At 43.0% G+C, this 15,024-nt stretch overlaps 1 protein-coding gene across 1 annotated transcript in view; it reads right to left on the bottom strand.

Moving 5' to 3' along the window:
• Positions 1–15,024, bottom strand: part of GLI3 (GLI family zinc finger 3) — a 288,050-nt gene that overhangs the window by 272,485 nt on the left and 541 nt on the right. Inside the window, exon 2 of the mRNA XM_068550331.1 lies at positions 1,809–1,973. Coding sequence (XP_068406432.1) covers positions 1,809–1,932 — 124 coding nt within the window. The 5' untranslated portion in view covers positions 1,933–1,973. The remainder of the gene's footprint in view (positions 1–1,808; positions 1,974–15,024) is intronic.

Here is a 15,024-nt window from a genome sequence, read left to right as displayed (position 1 = left end):
GACAAATTCAACAGCACCAAAAACCTGCCCAGCATGTGTCCAGGGGCCGGAATCGCCCAAGTGGCAGCACCTTCACAAGGACAGATCGCTATTGTTACTCTGCTGAAATTCACAGAAAGGACAGTGGTTTATAGAGGCTCCACGTGGTGCAGCCCGTTCTCATGCACACACTTACACACACGCTCACTCATTCACACACACTCACACTCACACACACCGCTATAAAAATCACCCAACATGGATGTTTCATGAAGCGTGATATCCAGAAAGCGATTATTCCTACAAATTTGCTATTAAAATTACCAAATCACCTACATGGCATAGACTGATTCTATTTCTGAAATAAGTGACGTGTCTAATTTTTACAAATTCCAGAGAAAAGAAACAAGGGCCACAGCATGCTTTTTAAGGAGAAAATATGCCTTCTAAAACCTCATCACGGGAATAATGCAAAAATCTGGGTCTATTAAAATAAGCTCTAGTCCTGACTTGAAAGACCACGAATCAAGAGAGAAATATAGTTTCGTATGTATGTAAAGGAAATTCATTATTTTAACTCAGACATAAATAGATCTCCCTTAAGGATCCATTCAAAATGGGACTCATTAGCCGAAAGGTTTAATGCCAGCCCCCTCCCCTGGCCCGGTCAAGCCAGCAGTGCGCACTGGTGACATCGGGGAAGGAGAAAAGTAAGTGGCACACACTGTGGACCAGGATGGGCACAGAGAGCAGGGCCAGGCAGTGCCACAGTTCAGACAGGAAGGTGCAGCTTTTTACTGCATGTCTGCCCTCACAGCCTACACTTCTGGGCTGTTACCTTCCAAAGCAGATTCTGACTCTCCCATTGTATGTAAAGAATTGGAAATCAACCTAGTCAAATCTTTTTGGAATAAATAAAATATAAATGCACAGGGAGGGAGGGAGGGAGCTCAGCAGATGCAAATCCTTGTACCCAGGTAGGCAGCGTCCAGGACTGGGACCAGCCCATTCTTCCTAAGGGCACATGGCAAAGTGGAGAGCGATTCGCAGAGGCCAGGGGTGACTATGAAATCTACAAAAAGCCAAGGCGCTGATGGCCTTCAAGAGCCGAAAGGCAGGGAAAGGAAGTGAAGGTTACTCTTAACTTCTTCAGTCTGTTTTTACCAGAGGGGGCTCTGGAATTTACTTTCAGTGCTCCATGCTTGAATTGAAATGCCTCTCAACACTTTGCTTAAAATATTAAAACATACAGCATATAAAACAGTTGGCTTTCTGTATCTCTAAACGCAAATTAAGGACGTTAAATTTCTATACGCCAACAGCAAAACCTGCAACTCAGAAACTAGATGAGGCTCAACCGTTAACAACTTTTAAAATCCTTTAGAGCGGACTCCTTAGGGTTTGGGGTCTGGAGGGGACCCTATCACTAATTTGGACAAGGCAACTCTTGTGTCTTTTATAATAACTGATAACTAATTATCCTGACGAGTGGAGACTTTCCATGTGAAATGCAAAGTATTTTGAACCCCAGCCAGACTCATCAAGATGATTTCCAAAATGCCAAAACAGGAACTTCCTATAATAAATAACCTATCACATTTACATCTCGAATTAGCAAATTTGGAAGAAAACGTGTAGTTTCAGCGCCAAAACAGAGATGGCTAAAGCCTGCCCAGCCCGAGCCCACACCCCGACCTCCACCTCCATCTGCGCTCTTCAGCTCTCAGAGAACAAACACGGGTCCAGATGCAAATGCTCAACTCGCAAGGAATGCAGAGCACAGAAAAGGACTGTAGGCTTGACTGCTGGTAATCCCCGTGGCCGCTCACCATTGGAAGTGGTGCTGGAGGCCACGGCTTTCTCGCTGACATCTGGTCGAGTGGAGCATTTCACTATGGAATTCTCCACTTTCTTCTTCTCAGTGGTCGTGGAGCTCTGGGACTGGGCCTCCATGACGCCTTCTCATTACTTCAGCTCTGGGCGACCAGGAACCCCTGAAAAAACAGCAGCGCCATCAATTTCAAATAAGAAGGGGAAAAAGGAAATCCCATTCCGAAGGCCGCTTCACCTGTCACCTGAGGAGGTGCCCAGAGCATCAGCCAATACAAAATCTGGAAGACCCTTACCCGCAGGCTTTCTTGCAAAAAGGCCTCAAAGTTCTAGTAACAAGCCAGGAGAATTCTGTCTACACGTGCAAAAGGAGGAGAAAGGGACTTGCCCATAATGTGGGACTTTTCCTAAAATCCTACTGGGCATTTGTTATTAAATGGTCTGAATATCTCCATTTTCAGCTGTGTTTATGGCGAGAAATCCAAGTGTCACATTACTCCTTCAAGCCACATCTACAAATGTCTCCGACATTTATAAGAAGGTGGCCGATTTTCTAAGAAGGGGCAGTAAGACAACTTTCCAAGCCAGGGAAGTTTTTTAGTTATTAATTAGATGTTTTAAAGAGTGATCGACAATTTCTCCCATCCAAGCCCAACTCAAAATTCTGAATCAGAGCATTCTGGTCAATGATTTTGCTTCCCTCACCAAGATATGTGAATCGCAACACGCCTCTTAAACCTAATTCTTTCAGGAAAACCATACTCTTTAAGCTTTCTTAAAACAGTAGAACATTTCCATTCATTTAAGTTACATTTTTAAAACAAACAAAGGTGACAGAACAACACACTCTGGATCCCACAGGAAAAGGCAAAAGATCACCCACAGCAAAGGCTGGAACCACTTAAGAAATATTAAAACTCAGCTAAAAGCAAGGGCAGTTACTCTGTCTTTCACCAGCTTCATTCATGTGATAATCGCCCTAACTCATCATTCATCAATTTTCACTCTGTTTGGTTCATGTTCTTTTTTGGCAGTCATGATCTACACCTACAAAGAATACAAGAGAACATGACAAGTCTCCTCTCTACCATGTTTCCCTCAAGCTCTCTAGATTGTGGGCATTTCTTCTGTGGAGTCACCTGCCTATTTTCTACATTTAGCGGAGGCCACTGTGTTCCATCAAAACAAGGATTAGAGAAATAAAACAAGCAAGTGCTTCACAGACTAAAAGAGTTAAAGTACCAGATGGAAGATTTTTAGTCATCCTTAACTCAAACTTGCAAGGGAACTGCAATCTGGGATAAGTAACTGGAAAAGCTGAAGGCCCAGAGGCCTCATGGCCCTGGAGCACCAGCTCTTCCAGTAACTTCCATTTCTTTTCCTTGATTATCCAGTAGCATTCATTGTAAAACACACAAGTTATTTAAGAACAGCTTTTCTAGAATAAAAAAGACAAAAAGACGCCCTAAGTTAAATGTACATATCAATTATAAGATCCACTCCGAATTCAGAAACATCCCTCAAAGAGCCCCCATAGATCACAACAGTGAAGGAATATAGACCTTCTTTTCTCAAGGCTGCCACCGTACACAAGTCCACAGGGGAGGGCCTGATCGGCACCCCCTGGAGTTGTCCAGTGCCTCAGTTTCCTCATCTGTCACATGACAGTGTCACACAGTGGGACTTCACCTTGGGGGTGGGAGTGGGGGGGTGTCCAGTCCTCTTTAAGAATATGTTAAAACTTACGGACCCTCTCCCCCCAGAATCCCTTTAATCGCACAAAAAATTGTCCATTTGATTTCCAAGGGATCACAGGCCCTCCAAACCAGATAAAGAACCCTTGAAGGAGAAATTCTCAACCATCCCTTCTAGCTTTACCAATCTCAGAATGATTCTTTACATTTTTTGCATGATCCCCCCAAATTGACTTAAATATCATTTTTAAAGCATGCCGCAAGAACAATTCAACCCATTCCATGGCACTGTTCCTCAGCGTGGTACAAAAGCCACCTGAATGAGCCTTGTTTCAGTGCTTGCAAACATTCAGAGTTGCAGGTCCAACCCCTGATGTCTTTGAGGTGGCCCCTGGAACCTTTATTTGAACCGGCACTGGTGACTATCAGTCTCAATGAAGCTCGCAGACAACTGCTCTACATATTTTTTGTTTGCTGCTCTGTACCCATACTGTAGGTGGTCCTCATTTAAGTCTTGGCAGACTGGATGAACTAATGAATGAAGTACTGAATTCCAACAGCCCAAAAGAGCCTATCCCAACTGCCATCCCAATAATGAACTCTGCATCGGTCAGGAATCTTTGTTGAATGTCCGTCTTCCCCTCCAGACCCTAAACTCCAAAGGCCGGGCTATCTACCCAGCACCTCATACCTGTAAGAATATTTACTGAGTAATAAGCGATCCAGCAATGATCCCATGACCCAGACAATTCAGTAGTGTCTTAAATCTTAATTGCCATAGATTTAGCTACGTCTCTTTTCTTTTAGAGCCAGTGTTTCTTTGCAAACTGGCAAATTATATCAAAACTAAAAACTTTAATAGGAATATTTAATTAATCAAAACACTCCATTCTCAACCATTTTGGAGAAAAAGGGGCACTTACTATAATTGTTTCCCTCAAAACACAAATACAGTTTTACCGGTCGAATCTGGATGGAGTTTACGAATACTGGACACAGAAACAAGCTAATGGACCAGAGGGGGGAAAGAAAAAAAAAACCATGAAGAGATGGGACTCTTGTCTCTTCCTTAGGAGAGGGAACTAATTAATAGTAGTGAGGAGACAAGTCACCAAAGCTCCTTGACAAACTTGGTTTTTGTGGAGTTGTTGGTTTTTCCCCCAAGCAAAAGACTTCATTTTAACAAAGCAATAAAAACCCTCCAAATACTCATCACCAGAGAGAGGCTCAGTGAGAAGAGGTAAAGCCCCAGGCGCTGATTGAAATCGCACTAATTAATGGTCTTGGAGAACACTAATTCCTCCCTCCACCCCCTGTTCAAAATGGATTTTTTTTTTAAACAGACCCTTGGCCACTCAAAAGTCTACCCCCTTCTTCTATTTTGACAACTTATTTTTGGATCTCATTAGTTAGTAACTAATTATTTAAAAGTGTGGTTTATGCTTGGAACAAGGCTATAAAAATGGCAACTTGCCAAGGCAGACATCTGCTTCCTGTATATCCCTATAAATTATATCAGCTTATTTTACTGATAAAAACCCAACTTTGTCCCTGTCAGTTACAAAGGAGAAAGTTGGGGGTTTTTTAAATAAATTTATTTATTTATTTACTTTTGGCTGTGTTGGGTCTTCATTGCTGTGCGCAGGCTTCTCATTGCGGTGGCTTCTCTTGTCGCGGAGCACGGGCTCTAGGCATGTGGGCTCAGTAGTTGTGGCACATGGGCTTAGTAGTTGTGGCACACGGACTTAGTTGCTCTGCAGCATGTGGGATCTTCCCGGACCAGAGCTCGAACCCATGTCCCCTGCATTGGCAGGCGGATTCTTAACCACTGCGCCACCAGGGAAGCCCTAAAGGAGAAAGTTTTAACATTCTAGACTCTCACACCTCAGTAAAACTCTGCACCAAGAATTAGGGAGCAGAAAAGAGCGCCTGCTTCTAGCTGGGTTGGCAATTTTTCCATAGAATATTCAGCCGAGTTGGGAAACTCAGTCCTGAGTTGATACAGGAAAGCATGAGGTAGTACAGAAGTGACCAGTAAAAATTCCTGATGGAATCCTAAAACATACATAACTAGGGCCGTAGCCTATAGGACTCCTTATAAAACCTGGCGTTTCTTAAATAATAAAGTATAATTTATTTACAACGTAACTCTCAAGGAAAACTTTTCAGTTCTGCTTCACTTCAAAGATCTTTCTCTGAGGAAAACATGCCACTGGTTTTCAGATGTGAATGAAATAAGACTTTTAGACCCTGCTCCTTTTCTTACAGGGCCAAACTGTTCTCCCTCAATCCTTTTCACCACTGCAACATTACATGCAAGATTTGCTGGCATGCCCCTTGACTTTATATGCTTATGAAAAAAAAAGAGAAAAAAGAAAAACTATTTGTAGCTGATGTTTGAGTCCCAGCAGCTTGGGTATATGGGGAAAAAAACAAAAACAAAAAAAACCCTGCAACCAAGAAAAACTGCTCTAATAGGCCTGCTAAAGCCTGACGTTTCATAGGTAAAAGCAGGAATGAAAACGCCTTCTTGAAAGCAAACAGTCATGGCTTTTCCCCATTCAGCTGTCCCTGATCCTTCTGTAATTTTCCCGAGGCCTAAACCCAGGGCACAATTAATTCCGGACCCTCTTTTAAAACGAATCCCTCTCCTACTAGTGACCTGCCCACAGGAGGGTCTTTCCTTTCTAGATTATAAATCTGAACTTGCATCAACCTCCTAACAAACGAGACATCCTATCCTGGAGCCACTGACCAGGTGATGCTGTAGTGCATGTCTCCACTCGAAAGGCAGCCAAAGAAAAGCTGCAATATTTATCACCAATTTGGAGAAATGGAGGGGAGGGGGCAAGACCTGCATTGGAAACAGCACTCCCCCACCCCACCCCTGCAAAGCCTCAGGTGGCCCTCTCCTTAGAGTGGCCACTTGGAGCTGCAATTAAAAAATACAAAAACAAAACCAAACCAAAAAACACAAGAACTTTAATCTTTGCAAAGATAAGCTGTCATTTGCGTGTTTCTTTTTCCGTTTAGTAAGCAGTGGGCTGCGGTCAGTGCTGCCTGGGAGCGCTCGCATCCTGCGCTTCCACGCCAGCTTCCCTTCTGTTCCCCGCACGGTTCCAGGATCCGCGTCTTCACACCTCGGCCGCGTCCCCGCGTCCCAGCCGCCTCCCCCCCGCCCCACCCCCGGGATCCCGGCGTCGCCGTGCGGGCCCCGCTCCCCGCACGCGGTCGCAGTCGGTGCAGCGGCGGCCCCGGGGCGCCCGCCTCGCCGTCTGCTCCCTCCCCGGCGCGGGCAGACCCGGCCGCAGCTCCCGGTCCGCGCCCCGAGCCCGGAGCGCCCGGCCGCGCAGCGCTGGTTCCTCGGAATCGGCCGGCCCCGCTCGCATCCGCCCTCCGGCAGCGTCCCCGCGGAAAGCGCAGAGCAGGGGCCGGACGATCGGAACCCCGCAGGGCCTCCGCCGCCCAAGGAGCAGCCCTGTGCACTCTGCATCACCCCGGGCACCGGCTCCCCGGGCACTGGAAAACTCTCGGCACAACTGGGCAGCATCTCCAGCAGACAGTGGTCGGTGGCCGCCCTGCATGCAGTCACACAGCTACTTCACTGGCTGAATTCGGAGAGATGCAACTTTCCGGGCACTTTGCAAGGCAACACCCTCTGTGCGGCACTACAATACAACACTGCGGAACCCTTGACGTCTTCAGGAAACCCCTGGCTGTGTGCGTCACTTCACCAAACTTCTAACTTGCTTCACCGGCTCTTAACCCTGTTCCAAATGTTGTTCGTTCATCAGCTGCCCTACATAGATGAGGTGTTGTGAATGGTGTAGGCACAGACCCATCTCATGGGCTCTCGGGGAGGAGGGCCCTCAGTGGGGTTCCAAAGTTCAACCTTAACCACGAGGCTTTAGACAGTAAATGGAGAGCGTGAGAAATCACAATTCTGGGAACATGTGCAAAAATCAGCCTTTCCCCTTGCAAATCTCTGCAGTGAACCCTGCGAATGCGCATACAAGCAGGACTCCATGATGGGTTAAACCCCTACAATGTTCAAAAGGAAGCGCCAGTGCTAAAACCAACATTTGAAATGATGTTTGAACTGTATAAAACGACTTTCTAATCGAAGGTGAAATGAAACAGTAGTTATAAACTGATAATGCATCCTTTGTGAACAGCAGACTACTTCATTTATTTCCCTAATCCAGCTGGTTTATTTTTCAGTGGCCTGAATTTGGGTTTTCCTCTTTTTTTTTTCTTAATGCATTTAAAGATTTAAAACAACTAAGGCAAAAGCCTGATTCGTGCCAACCTGATCAGTTTCTGATGGGTTAAAACAGCTATTGCCAAGGAGGGATCAGAAAAAAGAGGCATTCCAGGAGCAAGGGCAGCACTTTGAACAGCATGGCGATTAGGCCTTAAGTGAGAAATGATTCTCTGCAACCCAGGGAACTCTTTGCTCAAGAGGAATAAGACTTTCCTCCAGAGAAAGTACCTTTACTTACACCTGCCCGTATATTTACAAGCTGAATGATCTTCCTAATATGCTAATATTTCAAAAATCCAGAAGAACTAGCCTGTGTAAGGATTTCTAAGGAGCTGCCACCATAACACTGAAAAGTGACATTTTTCTCACACTGTATTACTTACTAGCAGATTACCTGCTCCTTCAAGACGCCAGTATGACAGCAACCGTTTAGGTAAAATTCCTATTAAATAGTTATACCTTCCTGCAGCATTAAAATTCAGTTCCTAAAGAACATGACTGCTCTAGGAAAAGTTTTTTTTTTTAATCAAGAAGCACAAACTAATGCTGATTTTAACTTTTGAGCAATTCTGGAAGTGAGAAATAGCATGAGTTTCCATGAGCGAAATTTAGGGAATTTGAAACATTTCAGTGGATTCCATGTAATCATGCTTTATAGAAAACCTCCTATAGGTTGGTAATGTTGATGTTTCCTGGTGCTCAAAATACCTTTCTGAATTTAAAATCAATTAGATATGCATAACCTCTGTGACACACCAACAGTTAGTTCCCAGTTCCCAAGATTCCTAAGGCTTCCTCTCCCTCCCCTGCCTGCACTGCCTTTCTTTCCTGCAAGCTCAACTCCATAAGTTCTTAATGAAATCTTCATGAATTTTTAACTATAGTATTTTTAAATGTGCAATTATTTTACCTTTACATGTGATTTCCCCCCCACCCCCATAATTAGGAAAGCCTGAAGCCGTAACTGCAAGTAAGAAAGCTCCTATCTGTTCAAGTTGCCAAAAATGGTCTTTCGTAGCCTAGAGGGTTCCCCAAATCTGCTGCCTATTGTTTTCAGATCTTTCTTTCCCAGTTTCTGAAGCTCCTAATCTCAGATAAACAGTATTCATGACAGATGCCCCTCGAAAAGAGAATGGAATTACTCTAAGGGGAAATAATTACCTGGCTATGGACTGAGTTTGGTTTTAGTAGATTAACTACATCTCAACTTTTAAGAAACCCATATATTTAACTTCAACTACTGAAAAGCATATTTGACGTGAAGTCATCATTGCTACTAGCGTTAAAATCACAAATTACATTTTGTGTGCCAGTTTTACTTTTCTGCCATGTGTATTTAAAAGGAAAGATCATCAGCTACTCTGACTTTCTCTGCTGCCAGGAGGACTTCATGAGAAACATTTGAAGGGTAAAGGTCTCTATTTAATACTTGTTACTGTTTCTGAGTTTTGCAAAAATTATGAAACACCAGTTCGGTGTACTTTGGTTAGGCTTTGCAGGAAGTGCCCTGCATAGCAGGTGCCATGAAGGAATGAGCTGGCACCCCGACTTTCTGTGGGCTTGCTGGAGACAGACAATCCTCAGACAGAAAAGGAGATCTATAAGTCAGTTATCGGTCTATAGATCCACTAAGCTCATGAAAACTGCATTTCCCTTAAACCTACGTATATCACGAAAACAGCATGACTGATCAAAGGTGACCCTTGTCTCACTTCCCTAAGGTGTACAGGAATTAAGTTTTCACATATTTTCAGAAGAAAAAACTCCCTAAATTTAAAAATCCTTCTTAGAGAACTTCTATAACTTTTGGTTCCTAGAATCAGGCGTGCCTTTACAATCAAGCTTAAGAGAGTAGAATACATGTTCTATGAAGAGGAATATACTTTTAAACCATCACAAATATGAGACCAATATCCGCTGGGTGTTAAAATCAGCTGGAGATCTCCCAAAGGTACTTATTTTTTTTGTCTGGTACTGTTCATCATACTTCAACCTCCCGATTTTTAAACTGGGGATTCTTGAATCTTAACTGCAATTTGAAAAGCACATTTTTCATAATTTAAGGATTTTTAATCAGGGCTTATTCAGTAACAGTTACCCCCTGGTCCACTCAGCCTATAAACTTTGCAGAATTCTTCAGCTGTCTTACTTTTTGGCCCCTGCCCACCAATCATGTACAAAACCACCAATGCAAACTATACCGAACGATGCACCCTCCCAGTGAAATGCCCTGGTGTGGAATTTCATTTGAATCTCACAGTTCAAACAGCAGATGTTGTCCTGAAGTGGCGTGGCTTGGTCCACGCTCCATTCAGATTTCCATACATCTTAGTTCATTAAGGCTTCATTCTTGAGCTGCTGCCTGAGGTTCCTCGACACACAGGTAACTCCCTTGAGACTGAATTATTCTTTTCTAAAATACCACAAGCTGAAATCGAGAATTTGGTTTAACTGCTTCATTCCTTCCTTACAACAATTTGAGAATTAGCTTTCATCTGAACTGTGAGTTTTCAGTCTCTTTTTGTAAAAATCCATAGTTTGTAATGTACAGCACTCTGGAATATTGTTAGGTGTTCTATGCAATCTCCCCCAAAAGTCCAAGTAGCTAAAGCTGCAGATTTCCACATGAAAATAAACAAATAAGATGTCACACTGCCTTCTGAAGGTACTCCAAGAGACAGAGATTTAAATAAAAGGACACTTATCTCCCATTATATTTCATTTTGTGGCACAAAAATTACCCAAATATACCAACAAATGCTGATGTTACAAACATACTCCTGTGTCACATACACACACACACACACACACACACACATGCCATCACCCCCCCCCCCCAAAATAAAAGTAAAGAAAAGAAAAGCCCACTAGCTGTTTGAGGCTAGCAATCAATCCAATTTACTGCAGGTACAATTTACATGTACACTGCATGCCACAACGAAACCACAGTGTGATGCCAATAGGGCCCTTAAGAAAGTTTTCCCCTAAATCTCTGGAAAGGAGCTTTAAAAGAAAGCAAGGATTACAGTCAGCTAGAAGGTAGGGAGGGGACTTACCTCAAACCCAGCCAAGCAGAAATCAGAGCAGTAATTCTACAAGTCGACAGAGTACACTTTCAAGGCTATAATGGTGTGAAGAAGTGCTAGGCCACATGGCCTGAAGGCAGCGCTAATACCCTGATGACTGATGCCGGCCGGGCAGACAATGAATTTGGGGCTTGAAAGCTAACAGGAACCATGCAGTACTTTGACAAATGGGCTTTCACAATTTCATTCATTGAATAACCTTTAAGCACAAAATTGGCTCGAGTTCTCTTGGGAATTATGTGACATGTCATTGGACGATGATGTGAGTATTTTCCTTTTTTAATTATGACTCCATATGCAAAATGCAAAAGCACCCTAATGTGAGGACACAACTCCAGACACTGCAGATGCATATGTGGAGCTCAACACAATATTGCCTTTCAGGAGGGGACTGGAATGTTCCAATGCCACCTTATTAACTAGGTAATGGCCCGTTCATTCAGTTTCTTTAGAGAGCCATAGATTTTCTGGGATGTTTTGTTGGGTTGAAATATACACACACAGAACAAAAAACACTTTCACATTAAAGAAAAAAACAAAAAAAACAAAACCCGAAAGTGGTCATGAGTAGCTAAGAAGTGTGGCACTAAAATATAGTGCATTTAGAATTACAAGTGGAAAAAGTCTAAGTTTAAGGGGCGAGGCGAAGGAAAAGTGCCTTGAAACAATTGAGACACCACATAAGGTTTGCAATCGAATACACTTGCCAACCCAGTTAACATCCGATTTCTTCCCAACGGCTCCCCTCCCTTATAACCCTGTAAAACCAGCGCTTAGATGGAAAAATCATAATTTTGGCAATTTCGAAAGAGAGCATGAAATATCTAGAGTGTTTCTAAATTAACAAGTACCACTTACTGTTAAAGCATTTGCCCTTAACAGCTTCTAAAAACTTAAGAAAAGGATCTTAAAACAGGAAGCTTAGTGAGCTCATAAACCTGTTATTGGAGCCAGGAACACATAGCATATTTAATCTGCAAACTGTGAGAGTCTACAGTGATTTCAGCAAGATCTGAGGCATGCCCTCAAGGTTTGCTGGGATCTGGGATTAGGGGGTTGATAAGAACCTCTACTGCCCACGGACATGTTTTTCTTCTGCAGTTAAACACAAATGCACAGAGACGTTTGACTGCTGCTTGGCATTACTGCTCAAGTTATAAAAAAGCTTTGCAGCTCCTTTTGCTGTCAATATATCAAAGTTAAAAAAAAAAAATCATCAAAGTGTGAAATTTCATTTAAAGTCTTCACCAGTCTACAGCTCTATTTCACAGGCCCATCAAATACAAGTAGAGATGAAAAATACACTGAAAGTGCTTGAGAAAAGTTTGTGGTGCTCCCCCTGCCCTGTTGTTGTTTATTCTGTCTCCCTTTATTTGCTTTGAAACTAGAACAAATCAATTTTCATCTGGAAAAATGACAACAGGAAGTGAAGGGCAGCATCTTCTAGTAGCCTTTAATGAAAAGACAACCTGAAGTCATTATTAGAGTGGAATCTTGTGCTTAACAAATGAAATAGACACACACACACACACACACACACATGCACGCACAATTTCTTCTACAGTCATGTCAGCATTTTAATTGACTCTCATGATATAAGTTGGCAGAAAATTTCTTGAATCTTCCAAAACAAATCAGACCGACTATAGAATATGGATGCCAGCAAAACTAAAACCTCCTTCAAAGAATTCTTTAGCTGGGGATTTACAACAATTGCATAAAGAAGAAAAGGCTGACTTTTAAGATAATCTACTATAGTCTAAAAGCATTAACATTCCATTACTAAGGTTTTCTTGAGGATTTCATGACTCACTGATTCACTTTTCCTTCAAGACTGGTTTTTCTTAATACATTACTGTCTCCATATAAGTGAGTGCACGGCACAATGATCATTAAATTGTTTCCTTTCGTAAACTCCCAAACTCTATCCTTAAAAAAGGGGGGCAAGGGGAATCTCAGTAAGCAGGATACCTCACATAGATTGTAAGGACCCCTAAATGGCAAAGCACAGAGGAAGTCTGAAACCCTTACAGCATGCAGGTAATTAAGAAAACTGGCCAAGAAACAAAGGAAAGTTCAACTTTTAGGCTTGGGCATCAAACTGATAAATTAATGACTCTTTCATTAAATAAGTAATGAAATAATTCACCAGTCATTTTTCATCAGTACTGAATTTTCTCATTTCTGTCTGTAGTCCTTTGCAATTTCGACATACTGGAAAAATGTGTTTATGTCAGGGTTCGATCAAGGAACACAAACATGTTAAAGGTACCGGGAAGTGGTAGGTATCTGAGTTGAATCTACTAGCCTTTCATAACAATACAATCTATACCGTTTAAAGTGCTTCTGCGTGTGTGAAATTTCACTGGACACCTCTCACATTGGACCTACTCAGGCATCTGAAACCAAAGCTTCCCTAGGCTGACTTCAAGAATCATATACCCTGAAAGGATCTCCCCTTAGGCAGGCAGTTTCTAATTAAATAGCTTCTAGTATAAAATAAACCTCTTCTCCCTATAAGTATGCTATTACAACTAATTTAAATGTTAGTTCATGTTTGTTTCAGGTCTGACTATAGTCCAACTGGCCAAAGTGTTTGTGTACCAGGTTAAGACCAATATTTCCTAACATAAACAAATTCTTTAGATACTTCACACAGTTTACATTGTAAAGCCAATCACCACTGCTTTAATAAAGCCCCTCAACTGAAATACTGTTCTGCTTCAGAAAGACGAAGCGATTCTGAGGTTATTTCACTACTTTGAAACATAGCATTTTCCTCCTTCAAAATAATCTTGACACATGTAATTAAGAAACTGTCAGACCATTATTAATTTTTAATTTAAAACCTAAATGAAATAATTACAGGAATCAATCAATAAGGCACCTATTCAAATTACAGAGCAATTACATAAATACTCAAAATTAATACTTTAGGCCAATTCTTGAAGATTTCCGTCTATAATATGCTAAGACTTCAAACAACACAAAAAGTGTAACATGGGGACCATGAATAGTTCCTGCCTTAAACAGACAGAAAGGACCATGGCAGAGGGCCACACCGGCCATGCCCAAGGCACTCACGCTGGAACGCTTTTTAAAAGTTAATTGATTTCCACCAGACACTTATTTCAGGGATCTCAAAAACATCTCATTTCTGTCCAAAATCACATTGGGAGGGAAAAGCCTAATTACCGCGAATTTCCAGCAAAGGGCTCTGCAGAGACGAACTGGGGAGAAGAAGGAAGAAAGATAAAGGAGAGCAGAAGATGTTTTCTAGAACCAGTCCGGCAAATGGCACACTGCGCAGGTCTCTGCACAGCGGCCGACCCTCCATACCTCCGACTAAAGGGCTCTTTTACTTGGAGATGCGGACAGTCCATCATTTCAAACTGAAATGGCAGCTGGAAAATGTGGAACAGCTGGCAGAGAGCTGGGAGAAAATGTTCTACATAAATATATGTACATATAAACTGGCAGAGGGCCACGAGCGCTGTACCCAAGGCCAGAGTCTGTTCGGGACTGCACACCCGGGAGATGAGGCCCTGGGGGCGGGCGGGAGGAGTTGCGGGGAGGATGCCTCCTTCATACTCTTGTCTACACGGGATCAGCAAGGGAAGCGTGGGTCCAGCTGCTCTCGGGATGGCATCTCCCAAAGGAGGTGTAATCAGGGACGTGAGCACAAAGTTCAGGGGAGGATAAAAGGCCTGGGTGTGCGGTGCAGCTTCGGCATCTGGCAATCTGCTTAGAAGTCGCTTCACAAACTCTCCAAGTTTGGGTAAATATTTATTCCCTCTCCACCTCCTCCCGGCCCTGTGCCCTCTGCAACTCCAAAAAGTAACTGTCCCCTGCAGAGTGATTCATACCCAACTCTGCTCGGTGAAAATGCGGCCTCTTAAATGACTGTTGCAGGGGCCACGGTTACCCCCCGCCCAACTTCCACCGCTCACTCCCTGCAGTTTCTAGTGCTTTTCTTTCTTTTGTTTTCTTTTTTTCTTTCTTTTATTCTATTTTTTTTTTAATGCTGTCCCTGGAAAAGAAAAGAAATGAAAGAATCCCAAATCATCCACAGATGGTACAGCTTTCACTTTTCCTCTCTCAGGACGGAGGCGCGCCTCCCTCGGATGAGAAGCGCAGGCTGGAGGAAGCCCCCGCCGCGGCGCTCGCCGCC

Source organism: Eschrichtius robustus, chromosome 8, assembly GCF_028021215.1.
Source record: "Eschrichtius robustus isolate mEscRob2 chromosome 8, mEscRob2.pri, whole genome shotgun sequence".
In the NCBI taxonomy this organism is placed as follows: Eukaryota; Metazoa; Chordata; class Mammalia; order Artiodactyla; family Eschrichtiidae; genus Eschrichtius; species Eschrichtius robustus.
The sequence above is the reverse complement of the archived record's forward strand: the minus strand, read 5'-3'. Positions and strand labels throughout refer to the sequence as shown.